This window comes from Ascidiella aspersa, chromosome 8, assembly GCF_963924565.1.
Source record: "Ascidiella aspersa chromosome 8, kaAscAspe10.2, whole genome shotgun sequence".
Taxonomy (NCBI): domain Eukaryota; kingdom Metazoa; phylum Chordata; class Ascidiacea; order Phlebobranchia; family Ascidiidae; genus Ascidiella; species Ascidiella aspersa.
In genome coordinates, this window is record NC_139454.1 from 17,643,894 (window position 1) to 17,660,276 (window position 16,383).

The 16,383-nt window shown below is 36.1% G+C and overlaps 1 protein-coding gene across 1 annotated transcript; it reads right to left on the reverse strand.

Annotated features, from left to right (window-relative positions):
* Positions 1-1,823: 1,823 nt before the first annotated feature.
* LOC146136617 (transmembrane channel-like protein 3) lies at positions 1,824-15,927 on the reverse strand. Its single transcript, XM_083396223.1, has 26 exons — positions 15,842-15,927; positions 14,628-14,774; positions 14,153-14,228; positions 13,942-14,023; positions 13,592-13,698; positions 13,389-13,479; positions 12,515-12,656; positions 12,089-12,236; positions 11,967-12,010; positions 11,729-11,882; positions 11,560-11,661; positions 11,391-11,487; positions 10,662-10,804; positions 10,242-10,370; positions 9,924-10,063; positions 8,591-8,647; positions 8,128-8,267; positions 7,679-7,772; positions 7,405-7,529; positions 6,973-7,133; positions 6,440-6,580; positions 5,635-5,714; positions 5,181-5,266; positions 2,683-2,791; positions 2,329-2,473; positions 1,824-2,270 (listed from the first exon to the last, which is right to left on the reverse strand). Exons 1-26 carry the CDS (start codon positions 15,907-15,909, stop codon positions 1,824-1,826), a joined length of 3,255 nt encoding a protein of 1,084 aa, XP_083252349.1. The 5' UTR covers positions 15,910-15,927.
* Between the last annotated feature and the right edge of the window lie 456 nt (positions 15,928-16,383).

Below are 16,383 nucleotides of genomic sequence, written 5' to 3' on the forward strand. Positions count from 1 at the left end.
CTACAATGCTTTTGGTTTTATACCAGAGGTCGCGTTTCCTGCGATTTAAAAGTTTCACTTAGAAAGTTTGTGAAGTTGTAAACGACTAAATGTTGAATGAAACCGAAAACTACACAGGTGTTGCCAGCTTTCGTAACTGTTGTATAACAATTATCCGGCTTGGTAACACAATGGGTAATTAAATTCATTATAAGTAACGAAACCATACAAATGACCAAGTAAAGACTCGCAGTGTCATTGACTCTGTTGAGTCAGATACGCAAAATGCTTAAACTGTTTGTATATTAGAGTAGGCGTGTTGCATATTAGTTTCGGAATATTTCCCTGTAATAATCGTTGTTCCATAGAATGCCAGCGTGCTGAAAGATTACCCGCGTGTCGTAGACACGTAACCCCTATTTTATACAGAATATTTAGTCCTAATTAAACAAAAACACTAATTTCGCCATATATGTTGTCAACTTACGTTCAAAACGTTAGAAAAAGGAAAAACATTTTCGTGATGGGAAACAGACAATTACGGGATAAAGAAAGATTTCCATCATTTTGCGCTCTAATTCCTTTCTAAAAGTGGCGCACTCGCTGTTTGGCGAGAAAAGGCACCTCATCTTCTCTGAAAAGAATGTTTATTCTTTTTTCTACGGTCAGCTGCTGTTGTCAAATTACATAAACATTTTTTAACAGAGCGACTTCAATTAGTTTCTGACTGGATAATAATCATTTTTGCACGCGTATTTACCCGTTTTTATCTCTAAAGGCAGTGATGTGCATCAAATTTGATTTGTTATGCCAATCAGGTTGATACCATCCGTCGCCAACCTAGATTCAATCTCCAATGCAATCCTTTATTTGTACAGCAATCGATTGGCACGTTTATCAATATCAATCGCTGTTTTGCCTCGCAAGGCTGACTTGCAGTTTGCAACGGTTTGAAGGTTAGAAAGTCCATTAAATAGTCCAAGGCCCTACAATGTCAATATTGTTGGTGATAAGCAAATACTTGGATTGTGTGACGGCTTGGCAGTATCGAGGAAATATAGGCGGGTTTATAGTAACAGGCATCGCAATGAATTAATTTGCAAGTGCTCAAGGCGAAATACGTCAAATACCTTTGTTTGCACTGTGCTACCAGAATTCAATGAATATGTTCTTCTCATTAGTTGCTTTACACCTTGAACCAATATCTTTGACACTTTGAACGTGGTCCTGTTTTGGTTCTTTCAAGATGAACTTTTCACCAAGACTTACCAAACGCCGGCAAATAATTGTAAATGCTACATTTGGTTTGTAAGAATTGTTGTGCTTTATTCCAAAATTAACTAAAAAATATTTATTATGTTTGTCTGGCGTTTTGTTTTTACTACTCTCTAAGGCAATGGTTTTAAACCTTTTTCACATACCGCGAACCATTTTAACAACCCAATGTAACTAACCACACCCTTAAAAAAAAATTGATTCAGGCATATGTAGTACATTTTTGTAAGCGCAATACCACACAAAAATAACACAAACTATTATACCACTCTGTTAAAAAATAACTTTCTTCTCACGGTTATAGCTTTTTTGCAGTACAGTAAACACTTGTTTAGCTTGTGATTTCATTGTTTATTGAATCTACGGATAGACATAGTGCAATATAAATAACTGAATTACAGGTTAGAGTTTTCACTTAGTTGTTTGACAAATTGCGAGGACTGGTGTGTACAAGTACTTCAGTAAACGTTTTTAATTGTCATCTTCGCGACCCGAAAAGGCAAATGACTCGCCCGGGGCTCGCGACCCCCAGGTTGAAAATCACCTCTCTAAGGCAATAGCCATTAATATTACATTTCTTCGTTTTGTCCGTTGGTCATAAGTTCGTCTTCCTCAACAAGGTCTTTTGGCATCGCATTTATCACCTGCTCCTCATTCTTGTCGAATAAACTTGGGAGGAAACAAGGCGATCCAACTTCGCGCCCCAAACCTATCTTTGAGGGTGGACCCCGTTTTCTGGCGTCAGTAAACGAACTACGACGTGACGATGACCCAGATGGGGTTTCTGAAACCAAAACGTATCGATCTTTCCTTGGTGTTGTTACCAGATGACGCGCTTGACGCTTGTTTGTTCTAAGTGGTGACGACATTCTGACGTAGCTGTGACGTGGCTCGACGACGTAGACAAAATCCCCCTCTTGCGCAATCTCCAGCGCACTGTGCATTGTGCGATACTTGCGCAACCCTGTTGGGGGCATGTAACTTCTTGACGTCATGCTTTCACCGTCTGATGGGTCCTTAAACAACGAAATGGATTAAAAAATATAGTCTAACAGAAATATTTAAAGCATTTACTTGGGTTTCAAAGGATGATGTGTCGTATAAGGGATGGCGTGGTTTGGTGAAAGGTGAACGAAGGACAGCAGGTTGACGTCCGACTGGTTGATCACGAAATTGTTTAACTTCAACAAAAACCTCATTTTGATCTGTTTCGATATTTCTGCATCAAACAATCGAAATATTTTGTTTATGCTATAAGTATCTTTGTTTACTCACAATAGTTTAGGCTTATTGCAATATTTAAATTAATCGCTTAACTAAAGTGTCCAGGTAGTATTTGAACCGTTTGTATACACATGTATGCACTGTCACAAGAATGAGCCAATTAATGAATTATACTAGCCACCGCTGTGAGTTGTAGCATTTTACCTCTCGATAATCATGTACCCGTCAGTCGTATGTAAATATTCCTTGGAGTCTGTACGATGTCCTTCCTCTTCATTTTGAGGAATCCGAACAAGTGTGGGTGACGTGGGACCTAAGGTCAACAAATAAAACAAACAAATTATTTAAGTGTGTGAGACTCCAATCCTACTTGAAAAACAGTTTTAGTAATTTTGCTAAATTTCAACCAAAATAAAAATCACATAAAACGCAAAATAATTCCCAATCTTTAGATGTAGAAAATGCTGTCGATATAGTCTAACCACGCTGAATTCAGACAAAATGAAATACCAACAAATAAATAGGTCGATACCTTATCAATTAAAATTTACCTAATGAGTTGCATTTTATTAAAATACATTAAATTCACTACAGTAAATGTAAACCCGAAGGCACTTCGAACTAATGGAATCAACAATGGAAACAGTATTGCCGGAGAACAACAAATCGATTTGAGAGAGAAACAACAAATCATTTGCCATTGCTTGATTTTAAGTCACGTCGAACATGTTTAACTTTTAAAACGACGACATCAGCAAATGCGTTATGGAAGTTAAACATTAACCAGCCGTGGCGCAATACTGTCTAATACCAACAACAGGTTTACGTGCTATTAATCGCGAACTGTACCAACCGGCACGAATGGTATGCCTAATCACGATTTTAGTCAAGGTTAATCCGGAAATGCTTGCTATTGGTGGAGTGGTTTTGGTAAAAGGCACATATGGTAAACGTTACTCTAAAAGTTTTGATTTCAAATAAATTACATTCTTGGCAAGATTTTCTGTCAGTTCGTTACGACAATTTTTACCGCTCGAATCTTCCGCAAAAGAAGTCGGAACATTTTTTCGAAGTCTTCGGTCATCATGATGCTCACCGGTGTTTAAATATATGCATCCGTCTTCACCTATACATTAGTCGAACAACGAAAAACATTAAAACGGCCGAAAATTAAAGCACAATTTTGGTTAGGTCTCTGTAACCCTAATGACACGTACAAAGTAACGAACACTAAATTACACAACTTAATCAGCAACAAATTTGAATGAAAACTATAACCTTTAATTCGAAAACTATTAAAATTTTATATAAAAAACATTTATTAAAAACCACGACTGCCTACTAAATATTACTGTTTCAGATGATATTTCTATCATGGTAATTGGAACCGTCTCAGGCAGTAATTGTCATACGTATGAAGATTAAAGATCTATGTCCGATTGTCCGTATACAAAGCACATAGCAATCGGTCGAGTGAACTAGACTAGAATACATAACGTTTTGTGTTAAACTGGTTCGGGACTTAGATAAATTGTGACTGTGAAACAAAGAATGTTGTTTAGCATTTTCAACCTACCCCTGATTTTTCTATGCGCCGTCCCATAAGCCTTACGACAACCCAATCGACTAGGGCGAGGTGCAGTTGATTCCGCATTGTTCTCGTCGGACCTATTGTAAAATAAGCTGTAGTACTGAGTTGGTTCAATTAGGCAAAACAACTTGCATTTTTGCCAGGTGCTATAATTCTTCATGAAGACTTTCGAGGTAATTCTTAATATGCTTGATGACACGTATAGCCAGAAGGTAAAAATTGAAAAAGTAGAATATGCAACCTGGACGTAACAAATATGTGCGTGTGGGAGTTTGTAGGGAGGGGTAGTTGGCTATTTAAACAGCATTTTACCCTGAATAGTTCACATTATTGTCGAAATGTTGTTATAAGTGCGACTTTGGCAAGCAAGATTTTAGGACCTCTAAGACAGTGGTCGGCAATCGCCGGTCCGAGGACCGGTGCCGGTCCGCGAGGAGTTTGCTACCGGTCCGTAGCAGGGTCGCCAGATTAAAATTTGGATTCAGCCCTAATACTTAAAAACCCGGAAAAAAGTCAAAAACAGTTAAATGTACTTTTATAGTCAAAAGACGTTTACTTCCGTTTAAATATACTCCATGGTTCATTGGTATAAACAAAAATCGCAATTAGTATAAGCTATCATGAGGTTCAAAACAACTAGTGTGCTGTGGCCATATGTGTTACACCACAAAATTCGAACACAAAGATTTTAAAAAGTTAAAACCAACTGGTTTACATACGCATATCTTGGTTGTCGAATCGGAAAGTTCCCCTCTGGGGAATGCCCGTATCGAACGTTTAAGTCGTTGAAGTGAGAATTGTTGGCTAAGTTCTTGTTGACAGCGTTGTCATAATATTTGCTGCGCCTGGGAGCAGGCATCGGCCAGTTCGCCGAATCTGTAAATCAGCAACAGATGTACTCAGAAAACGAATCGCACAGATTGGCTAAAAATGTAATTGCCTTGTCCCCATAAAATTATAAAAAAAAGCATTCGAAAACATTAATTCGCTGGGAACGTAGCTCTAGCATTCGTCTTAACACATTTACTCGCAATGTTATAAACCATGTTATTGGATGAGATACTGTGATGTGTTTCCTTCTGTTTTTTCTACATTTTTTGGAAAAAGTCACCTTCTCCTGTTGTGACGTCATCTTTATCTTCCACATCACAATAGTTAATTTCTCTTTGAACGTTGACTCGTTCTTTCGATATCCTTCTGTAAACACATTGCGTTTGTCGTATTAGCTGTTCATTTTTGTTTAACGAAGCTTTTAACAGTCAGCATGACCTACGCAGAAAAACAAGCTAATAATCCAGGCCCAGCGGCTATTTCATGTTTTCTCGAGGTGTAGTCAAGTTATCTAAAATGCCTTGCAAAACAGGTAAATGATTTTTAAATAAGTAATTACATGTCCAATTTTAATAATAAGGAATCAACAAAAAAATCAAGCATTCAATAATTCTATGTTAAGGCGAAAATACTTTTCTTGTTTGTCTAAAAACAGTAGCCTACTCCAATCAACCGCTTCTTTTGTTTTGTCTAAAACATTACTCCAATCAACCGCCTTTGGTTAAACAAAATACCTTTTTTCTTGATGTCCCATTTTCGAACCTTCGATCGGAGTTCTGCAATCTAAGTTGATATCTTTGTCGCTTTTACTGTCCTACAGATGATATTCAAGCACAATAAATAAACATTTCACGCTAACTTGTAGAGGTACACATAAGAAAAGTTTGAAATGTTTTAAACTCATTTACAGCCTGTAAAAGCTTGTTTGATTTAGAAAGCATCACATTGTAGTAAGTTAAGTCACTGCCTTACATTTAAGTCTCTATTTATTAATTACTTCTTATTTATTATATTGACGATTCACTCCCCCCTCCATAGATAAAATAAAAATAAAATAAAAGTATCACATAAAACAATTTTGTTGCTGTGTATTGCGTTTTTGTTATTTTTAGTTGAGCTGTTGCGAGCTCATTAACGGACTAGGCATAGAATTTCGTTTAATTAACATGTCAATAACTTGATTTTAAATTCACTTGCTCTCATAATGACTTGACTTGGACCTCACTTGGGCAATTGATAACTTGACCTGGTACGGGGCTTTTTTAAATGACCTGTTTACAAAACTGTCACTCAATATAAATAAATGTTGTTTTGGTATGATATTCACCGTTCCAGTACATTTTCACGCAAGGATGTACACTGTTTGCCAGTAATTTGCTAAGGACGTGTTTATTCTTATGACAAGCAGAAAACTGCTGGAAGGTGTGTCGAAAAGTAAAACATATTATAAATATATACCCTCTTTTCTGGTCGTTAAAAAACCTGTAGACTATAGCTCATCTCGAATTATATTTATGTAAATGCTAACTAATAAAAAACCTCGGTGTGGTTATTCCTCTCCACAGCAACAGCAAGTGAACGCCTTGTATCTCTATTTCTATCCGCGTGGGGCACACGATTAGCGTGCAGCGATGACCGACGTCCGGGAAAATTTGTACAGTTTGTTGGTGGCATCGCTTTCTAAATGCAGTTGAACAAAGTTTAAAAAGTGCACCCAATATGTTTATAAGTTTAAATGCACATTGTACAAAAAGCGTTTTTTTTTTATATTTTATTGCTAGAAAATTTTAAACTTAGTATTCGGAATGGATAGAAATTTTTGAATGACTGAAGAGCCAGATATGTTTAAACACTTTTAGTTGGCACAAATCGGTGAAACATTATATCCTTATATAACACAATATTTATATAAGGGTTTGTAGTAAAAGTATAAAGTAAACTCAGGTCGTGATTTAGTAGTATTATAAAAATAATATACTGTAGAAGGGTTTTTACTATTTTAAGTCATCTTTGTGTTGAAAGAAAGAAGGTATTTTTTGACGCTTAAACTTATACTAAAGCAAAGTGTTTACATTTTCCCGGCGCCTTGGACTTGGCTTCTTGCCAAAAAATTCCCAATCATCGCAAACTTGTGGAGTAGAGGCTTCAAGTATAGGGGTCAATGCGTTACTGCTGTTAGTCGAAAGACATGGAGCTTTCGTGAACTTTTCCTCTTGAAATGGAGGCAGCTTTCCTACAAGGCCAAAAGAAAATGTAAATTGAAACCTATAGATACAAGTATACAACAGAATAAATTGTCAAGCGTAAATATGTTTTATTTTAATACTATCTTGTTTGTTGAATAATATTTGGAAATTTTGATGGTATTTTTTAGTTTTATTTTGTTCTAATGCAACAGTTTATTTGGACATTTCTATACTAAATATAAAACATGCGTCTAAACCGCGGTTGGACAAACGTGTCTGCATTATGATGAACAAAAAATATATTTTAGAATTGAAAACCTGCTGCCCCGAATTTTAACATGCTCTTTTTTCCTTCTTTTCTTTCGTAATGCAGCTGAAGCTTTAACCTGCTGTTTGCATCTTTTGTAGAGCTTGCTATTGCTTGTAAATAGTAAATAATCATCCTGAAAAACAAACGAAACTTGTTGCTTTAAAACGAATCTCAAACATGCAGTATCTTAGACACAATACGAAATGAGCAATGCACCAGGACATATGCGGTATTTTATCTTAATAACCTTTGGCTATGTCTTAAAGTTTCCAAATAACTTACACCAGCAGCAAAACAGCAGGTAGAATCACAACGGGTGTTGTAATGTAACTGACCGCTTTTTGAAACCAAGATGGCACATCGTTGTCAAGGGTTTCTGAAAGATAGTAAATCTTACACTTTCTATTGCGTGATTGCAAAACAAAAAAATGTTGTTTCAATAAATTTATAGCTAATTTTTCTTTAATTACACTGTAGGCCTCTCCAATAACCTTAATTACTAAATTAATTTAGGATTTCGTTAGCCTAATTTTTTAATTTATTTTTACCAGTTTTAGAGGTATAACAGGCTAACGATTGCGGTTGACGAAAGTAAAGTCAATTACAATTTATAATATTAAGTTTTGCTAGCTATATATTGATACGTGCTGTGCTCAATACTCATTATTTAATAAATACTATACTCTTTACTTGTTTTTTGCATTTGTTTTCATAAAAAAACAAATACTTACCTGATACGATGGTATACATCCACTGTCGATTGCTGAAGGGACCACATCCCGATGGAGAGTGGCGAACGATCACCCAAACTGTTGGGAGGAGTGACAGAAAAAGCATGAAGAGAAGCATCGCCAAATAAAAGTTGTTTGATCTAAAAAGGAATCAGCGGACGTAGCATCGATATAATATATGTTGTTTAACACATGCTGTATTTATTTATATTGTTACTTGAAGACCCTTCGTTCACATTTATTGTAATATTATCTAACATTGGCATTGCAAACAATGCACAGTTTGCGAATATTATCGATTCAGGTTTAGAATGAGTTTCTCATAAGTTAAAAGATTGATTGTTTACTGAAATATCAGGTTTAAAATGTATGAAGTGTAATCGCCTCTTAATAAAGCTACTCTTAAGAAACGCAATTTAGTCTTAGTTCTGGTTGAACGATTCAACTTGAATGAAAAACTTACCTAGAAGCTCGAAAAACGCGTTGATGCGGAACATTACATGTGGTAACTGCCCAACTTCTAAAACGGAAAAAAGTCAAATTAAAAAAACAACATTGGTTGGGAGCCGATGTCGCATAAAGGGGCGAATCGGTCTACCAAGTACTATGCGGTGTATGGCGTCGGAATGGCGTTCGAAAAATTTTAGTCGATCTGTAGAATGTGTTTGTGTTGCCTGACAGTTAAGAAGTCCTTTCATGCCTCCATCGTAACGTCACCTTAATCAAGTGCTGTAGCAAATCACTCATAATCGGCTGACTATAGTTGAAGCGGATTGTATAGTGGCCAGTCATTCAACAGGCTGTTAAACAAGATTTTAAACATAATACAGTAACACAAATGTGTGATTCAGCAGAATAACCTTTGGCGTTTTTCTTCTTTCGTACACGACACACGTGCTACTATCGTTTATTTGTCCAGTACAAAATATGTTTTTAAAGTGTTATTTGGCTGCTGCTGTATTGGCTAACGATTGGTTGCCAGAAGAAACTCATTTTACGTTGTGCAACATGAAGCTTTAAGGTCAAAGTTAATATCTGCAAATGCCCCTCTACTAATCGCGTTCGAAGTCGTATAAAAACATATTATAGGATAAGCAGCAATTGTGGAGTTTGCTAAAGATACCTAGCGGATAAAGATATACACAACTTCAATTGTTTATAAGGTAAGTGGACAAGGAAACCCAATTTTTCTGTTTAGGTCAAAGGTCACAATTGTGGGATGGCGACTACAGAGATTACAATAATCGTCATACGTGTGATCGTAACAAGCAGTCATAATGCAAATATGCATCAGGTATACAGCTTAAGATGGCAAATATTCCTTTATTCATTCCTTTAGAATTTGAACAACCGGTCCCATGGGTACGTGTTGATTTACGGAACTTAAACAAACAAGGCAAACTTCCATGCATAAAAGAAAATTGTCACAGTAGGATATTTGATAGACCAATTACCTCGTATGAGACATTATGCGGACACCCGCATAATATGCGACATCGCCGACCGTATATGCGACATCGGCTACCATCTACTCACGAAATAAAGACATCTATAAAACGATTAAAATTTCAACCATGACCAGTTAGTGTAGTCAGAATCTTGATTGTACTTTATATTTTAGACCAAAGCGTTTTTACATTGTAAAATATTTTCGAAATTTTTTGAAGCATTTGATTAAAGTAAAGAAAACAATGATTGAAAATGTCTCGGTGTACGAAATTACTACATTCTAAAACCCCTAAAGAATAATGCATTCTTATATGTCGCATTTTTGATAATTGTCTTATTTTACGTACCGTATGTACATCATAGTGATAAGCTTTACAACGTTTAACATTGGAAGAAGGGGGCAGAAAAATGATCCCACCCACGTAATTCCCTGGTTGTAGATCAGATGTAGGACGTTTTCGGCAATTTTAAATTCGCCGTATTCGGGCTGAAAATCAAACAAATTGGCCGCTATAAAAAATATAATAACTTTTTCAACAAAAACACAAGTAAACCACGTCAGCATTTTCTTTGTAAACCAAGCATATGGGTTATGAACAAGAACTGAGTAAATTACGATAGTAGCTTAGTTACAATAAAGAACCGTTCAAACTCTCAATACCTACAAAGTTTTTTTCGAGGTCCCAACAACAACAGCTGTTCATATATCGTACAACCAAAGCTCGAATGAAGTCAACTATCAAAATGGTCAGGACAGTCGATATAAAGTCGATCACGGACAGCTTCATAAGTTCCTAAAAAGTTAATTCGGTATCAAATCGAATTATAAACAGTGAGATACCATTAGCATTGATGAAACCAAGTAAAACGCCCGTTATGAGCAAAATGGATTATGTTGTATAACTTTATTAGAAGCATTCATCTTTTCACAGGCTGTAGATTTACAACGTTTTTCAGTTTTAACCAATGCCAGCACTGGTGACAATACCCTGAGAAAGATTTTTTTTTATCCATACCTCTGATGCTAAAATGACTGCGGTAAGTTACAATGTATCCAACTTAGCTTGTTTTTAGCAATAACTTACCTGGCCGACTTGCGTTTCCCAACATTCCGTTTTTCGTCCGATTGGAAACTGCGACCGATTCCGCGATACATAATCCGGAACTATGAACCGATCCGTCGTGTTCCATGCTTCTTGATCGATTGATGGCGGAGGCAAAATATCACCTTAAAATAGGTCATCTTTATATTGGAGGTCGTATGTCTGCATAGTATAGCTTGTAAGCCATGGGGCTATGATAAATTCATACCACTATATAAATGTACATTAAAAATAATGCCCAAATTTGTAAATGCTACCGTTATTTAACCACGCGGTTCTCGAACTTTTTGAGAATAAAGGGGTTATTCAGCTTTTAGATATTTGTGTAATACAGAAAGATTAAAAGAGGGAAATAAGTACTTGTTTATTAAAGCATAATCATATTTTTACAGCAACTCTATGCATCATTTAACTTGGTGTTTATTCACATTATTTTGTATTGTTCACTTTACAGCGGTTAATGGATACTTTATTGCACAGCCGCCACATGGTGAAGTAAAGAGATCTCGCAACACAAAGGCACGTTTATAAACATACAGTGGCGAAATAAAAAAGCGATCTGCACGATTCGATGCACAAGCATGCATACCAGTAGGTTCACCACAACATAATGTTACATAGCCACTCAATACTGTAACGTGTAATCTTTTTAAACTTTAAAGTTATAGTATGTTGTACGAGATAATGTACCTTTAAACTGGGAAAAGTTACCAACGTCCTGTTGTGCTGTGGCCTCCGCAACAGCACCAAGCAAACCAATCATAAGAGAGTAGAGGTTGGCGAGGTAAAGCATGAGAATGCGACCCAACTAAAAAAGGCCGAAACGCAATGTTTAGTGTATGGCGAAGTTGTTAAGATTTTAGGAAGAACGATTAGTTACCTGTAACCTGAGCGCGTTTCTCGGGTGATAACTTTCCATTGAACCAATGACCTCAAACAACGACGGAGTGATCATTGTAACAAGTGTTACGATAATACTAACCTACATGTCAACAGTTTTAAATTGGTACACGCCTAGAATGGTACTATATTAATTATTTAGCCAATACCTCGTTTTGTTCCCAAAAATTTGTTTCTCTTTCAACCAATTCGAGTTTTTGAGCACGATCAACAGAAAATTGAATACTATATAAACTTCCAGCAAGGAGTAACAGCACTAGGATGTTGGCAACAATACGAAGAAATATTCGCAAAGCTTTTTGGCTAAATCGTCAATACAGTAAATAACGAATAGTAATTGGGTATGTCTTTTTTATATATTTTTTGTCACACTTATCTCGGCTCTACCTGCTTTGTTGCTTTTCTTTTTCCTGTTCTTCTACAATGGCCTCCTGCGAAAAACAAATTAAACTATTTTGTAGAATTCCTGAAAAATGTTTTTGCATGCCATTGTAAAACTAGAAACAGACCCGCATGGCAGTTGCAATGGCCGCAGCTTTATTTTCAGCTGTCTCGGGGTTGCCTATCATATAATCCCATGAGCTAAACAGACGCCAAGAAAAGGTGAAATCGTCTTCCGATGATGCACTCCTGGTTAGTCTTGAGTTTTTGGCCATCCTAATAAAAGTAAAAGTAACATATGTATATAAGAAATGATTTAAACGTTTTGTCATATTGACCAAATTAATATAACATTACCACTATAAAGATCGAATAATAACTAAATGCTATATAGAAACAAAATTAGTTAACATTCTTCTGTTATTCTTGTTATTAATTTATATTTATTTATCTACATCCGACTACTATATTTATTTGAACCATCTTCATAGATGTAGCATTACTCTACATTTTGGTATATGTGTGCTCGTTTTTGTAAAACATTATCCACATACTTTCGCAAAAGGGCTGCAAAGCTGTATGCAAACAGGGAAATTCCCACAAGAAAGTAAGCAAGAGGAAGTCGATATCCATTTCCAATAACCCGGTCGTTTGTATAGTAACCGTAAAACAACACCGAACGCTTTATATAACCACCTGCAAGTCAGTTGAAATAGATTCTCAATTAATGTTGTTTAGGGGTTGTGTAAACTTCTTCAATTTTAGTATAAGAAATTACCATTTTAAACAACATGAGTCAAAGGCAGGGCTGCGGAGTCGGGACTCGGGACTCGACAAATGCGGTATGTTTTGCTGGATTTGGATTTGAGACTCGAGTACGACTGCGTAAAAGTACGCGAGTACCGCGTCTGACGTGCGCATGCGCAGTACCAAATTTCTAAATTTATAAGGCCGCAAACTATAAATTGTAAAGGTGGAATGTCATATATGGTTGAATATTTCCCCACTTTGTATTGTGTGTTGGTGAGATGTATGACGCCCATTGAGTGAATTGCTGAATATTAACCTTATTATTGTTATGTAAATGGGTAAAATACAGGCTGTAGATTTGGAGCCGGACTCGGGACTCGGCGAAATCTCACACCCACCATTTGGCCAGAGTTGGACTCGGTACTCGGAATTATTACTTTGGCCGGATTAGGACTAGGGAGTCGAACTCGGGTTATTTAACCAACTCCGCATCCCTGGTCAAAAGTAATAAATGCATTACCTATTGTACCAAAAAGTGAAAAATATTTTCTATCCTAATTCAAAAAATTTCGGACTGTAGGACATGTCAGTTTTTTTAATTATTGTTTGTTGACAACCTAATGAATATTTTGTCTGCCTTTAAACCTAGTTTCTTGGTTTACGTTTCGTGTGGCGTACCCAATGACCAAATGGTGCCGAGGTCCCATGCTGAAGCTCTCTCAGTTACTGGTACCTCCTTGTACTGCTTATTGGGATTTCCCACTAAAATCTAAAAAGTTTGAAGCCTGTTCATTAGCATTCAAATTACTAACGATCGAAGCCCAAGTTAGAAAAGATTTCTTTCCATACAAAATTATATTACAAAAAACAAAATATCCTACCTCTGGTACCACGAGAAATGCGATAGTGATTGTACCCATAATCACATTAATTTGTACTAGCCATCGAAGAAATATAAAGTAAGAGGCCACACTAGAACCAAAGTAACCTGCAATATTCGTAGAACAAATTTGAAGACTTCCATACAGTATAAATGTTTTTTTCAGTTAATTAAAAACTTTTAATTAAGGTAAACACATCTGTAAATCGCAATGTACGATATTTTAGTAAGAAATTCTCTTTTTATTGTGAATAAAAAATTACCATTTGACAAATGCCGTCACTTGTTCTGATAAAAATTTGATAGCCTTAGTGACCAGTAAAAGGTTTAGGTTTAAAATTGTTTTCCTACTTTCAATGGTTTTGATTCGTTGGTTCCATGGCGTAAACAGAACACACAAGTAGTTGTTTAGTCCAACAAGTTTCCTCCAAATCTAGACCAAGAAGATATAACTAAGAACTTGATTATATGCAAAGCTATGAGTTGGCGTAAACATCAAGCAAAACTAATCAGTGTCACCGCTTTAGTTTATTTTTCTGTTAAAGTAAATGGTCTATTTTACCTCTTTTCCAGCTTCGCTGTAACTATTTGTCTTCGACAGCCGGCCTTCATGCTTTTCAACAAACTTTCGGGCTGCACTGAGATTACAGGCAAACGCGGTTATGTGCATTAATATGTTTGCATTTATGAAGTGCAAAGCTAGTGGTAACCTAAGCAAGTATAGTAAGTGTGCCCGGAACGTTTTGGAAAGCGGAGATAAGATGAATCTGGTATATGCTATACTAAGTTAAATACAAATCTACATTTACTAATAGTAATACTTTTTTAATAGCAGTTTCTTGACAATTAAAACCTCCAACTTTGGAAGTGTTCCAATTAATAATAATGCCAAAAATGCATTGTATAAATTCTTTATTTACGAAAACTCTGTTCAAATACATTATTGGGGCTCCCAAACGCGTTGTGGGATATTCTTGTCAGGTCTGTGTGGTCCTAGTAGTATTACTCCATGAAAAATGCATTAATAAACCACTTACTTAAGTACTCGAAGTTTCTTGCTCATTGGCCAGGGTCTACTTCTAACATTAGCGATGATTTCTTTCTGTTGCTGAATCATCTCTAGAATTTCCTCTGGACTTTGTTCGGTGAGATCTTCATCATCAATCAAATCGTTGTCAGTGTCGCTAAATAAGTGTAAATGTCACGAATCGTTACAAAAACAACTTGAGTTGCCTTTCAAAACAAATTATAGTTGCTGAACGTTGTTGGTCAAAAGGGTTTTGGTATTCTTTCCGATCGTGAAAAGCCTAATGCCATTTAAAACAAGATAAATGATATGTATTTTGCGTGTTCTCTGTGCAGCTTGCCCAATCAACGACCGTCGCAGAATGTTTAAGTTAACTTTGGTTGCATAGGCCTACTTGCTCACGGGATCGTTCGAGAGCAGCAGATTTCTTATGATTAATTGTTTCATGGCACCACGTAGCGGCTTAACCGTATGACGTCATCTTTAATATTATTATAGTCCCCCCCACACAACAATCCTAGATTCGTCCCTAATTGTGCACTCCAAGAAATCAATCCTGGCTTCAAAAATCTAGTTGTTTTGAAATCCTACACTAACTATAATGTGTATAATGGGTAAATCATTATAGATCTTGGTATGCTGCTTAAAATGTCCAGTGAGTTGACACAACTACAAAAGGAGGCGTGATAAAGAAAAAGGTTAGAATCATTGCTATATAGAACAGTTGCATTTTTACTTTTCTTGGATTAAATTGAATTACGCATGGCATTAAAACAAACGAGCGAAAACTCCAACAACGTCATTTTAAACCAGAAGCTTTTGATCTATTTTAAACAAAAGGCTCATCGGTGTTATCGATTCTATTTTTTTTAAACAAGCAAGCATCCATATATGTATTGCGTATAAAGGGAAATCTTCAATAATACATGGTGTGTAAATATTGTTTAAGTTCCGTGATTGCCCCTGGCAAAGTAGACGTCAAATTAATTCGGTAAATTTAGTAACGGAAAGATTTTAAAGAAAAATTAAAACATAGCGAAGTGTAGTGCTGAATAGTCGACTTAGATATTTTATTTTTATGTAAGCTAGTTAATTCCGTGACGTTCTCTTTAAGGTCACCCAAATTAATAGTTACACACAAGGCGTACATGCAATTTTCAAGATTAACTAGTAACCATATAAGCCTTATAAGGTACACTATTCTTTGAAATACCATAAACGTACTTTTCTTGAAGTGCTGCCACGAAAGTGTTTGACAAACTGGATCTTCTGACCGATTTGTTCATCGACATCTGTCGTTTTAATTGCCGCCGCTTCATCTTGCTTTCCGAAACTTGAATTCGCCCGAAAGAATGCGACTCGCTAAACTGCGCGTCTGACATGGTGCAACACTAAACAGAACGCCGGTATTTAAAGAAGTTTAAAGAACGTCGCTAACTATATCTAAGTGTATCAATAAACAACATGAATATAACCCTAATTACCGACAAGTTATAAATTTTATCATTTAACTTCACTTGTTTTTAACTTCAAGAGCAAAATAACAAAAAGTTGCGCGACACACTTAACATCTTTGAGGCGCACGTAGCATATAAACCTCTGCTTAGAATAGCTATAGATACAAGTATGGCTCTGAAATAATGTCGAGTTCAATTAGAAAAAGCTTCTTATGTATTTCTCGTTGGTCGTAGGAAGGCATTTTTTCTATTACAAGAAAATTATGCCGATCAATATATTAGGGTGACCTTGTCGTTTACATGACCAGT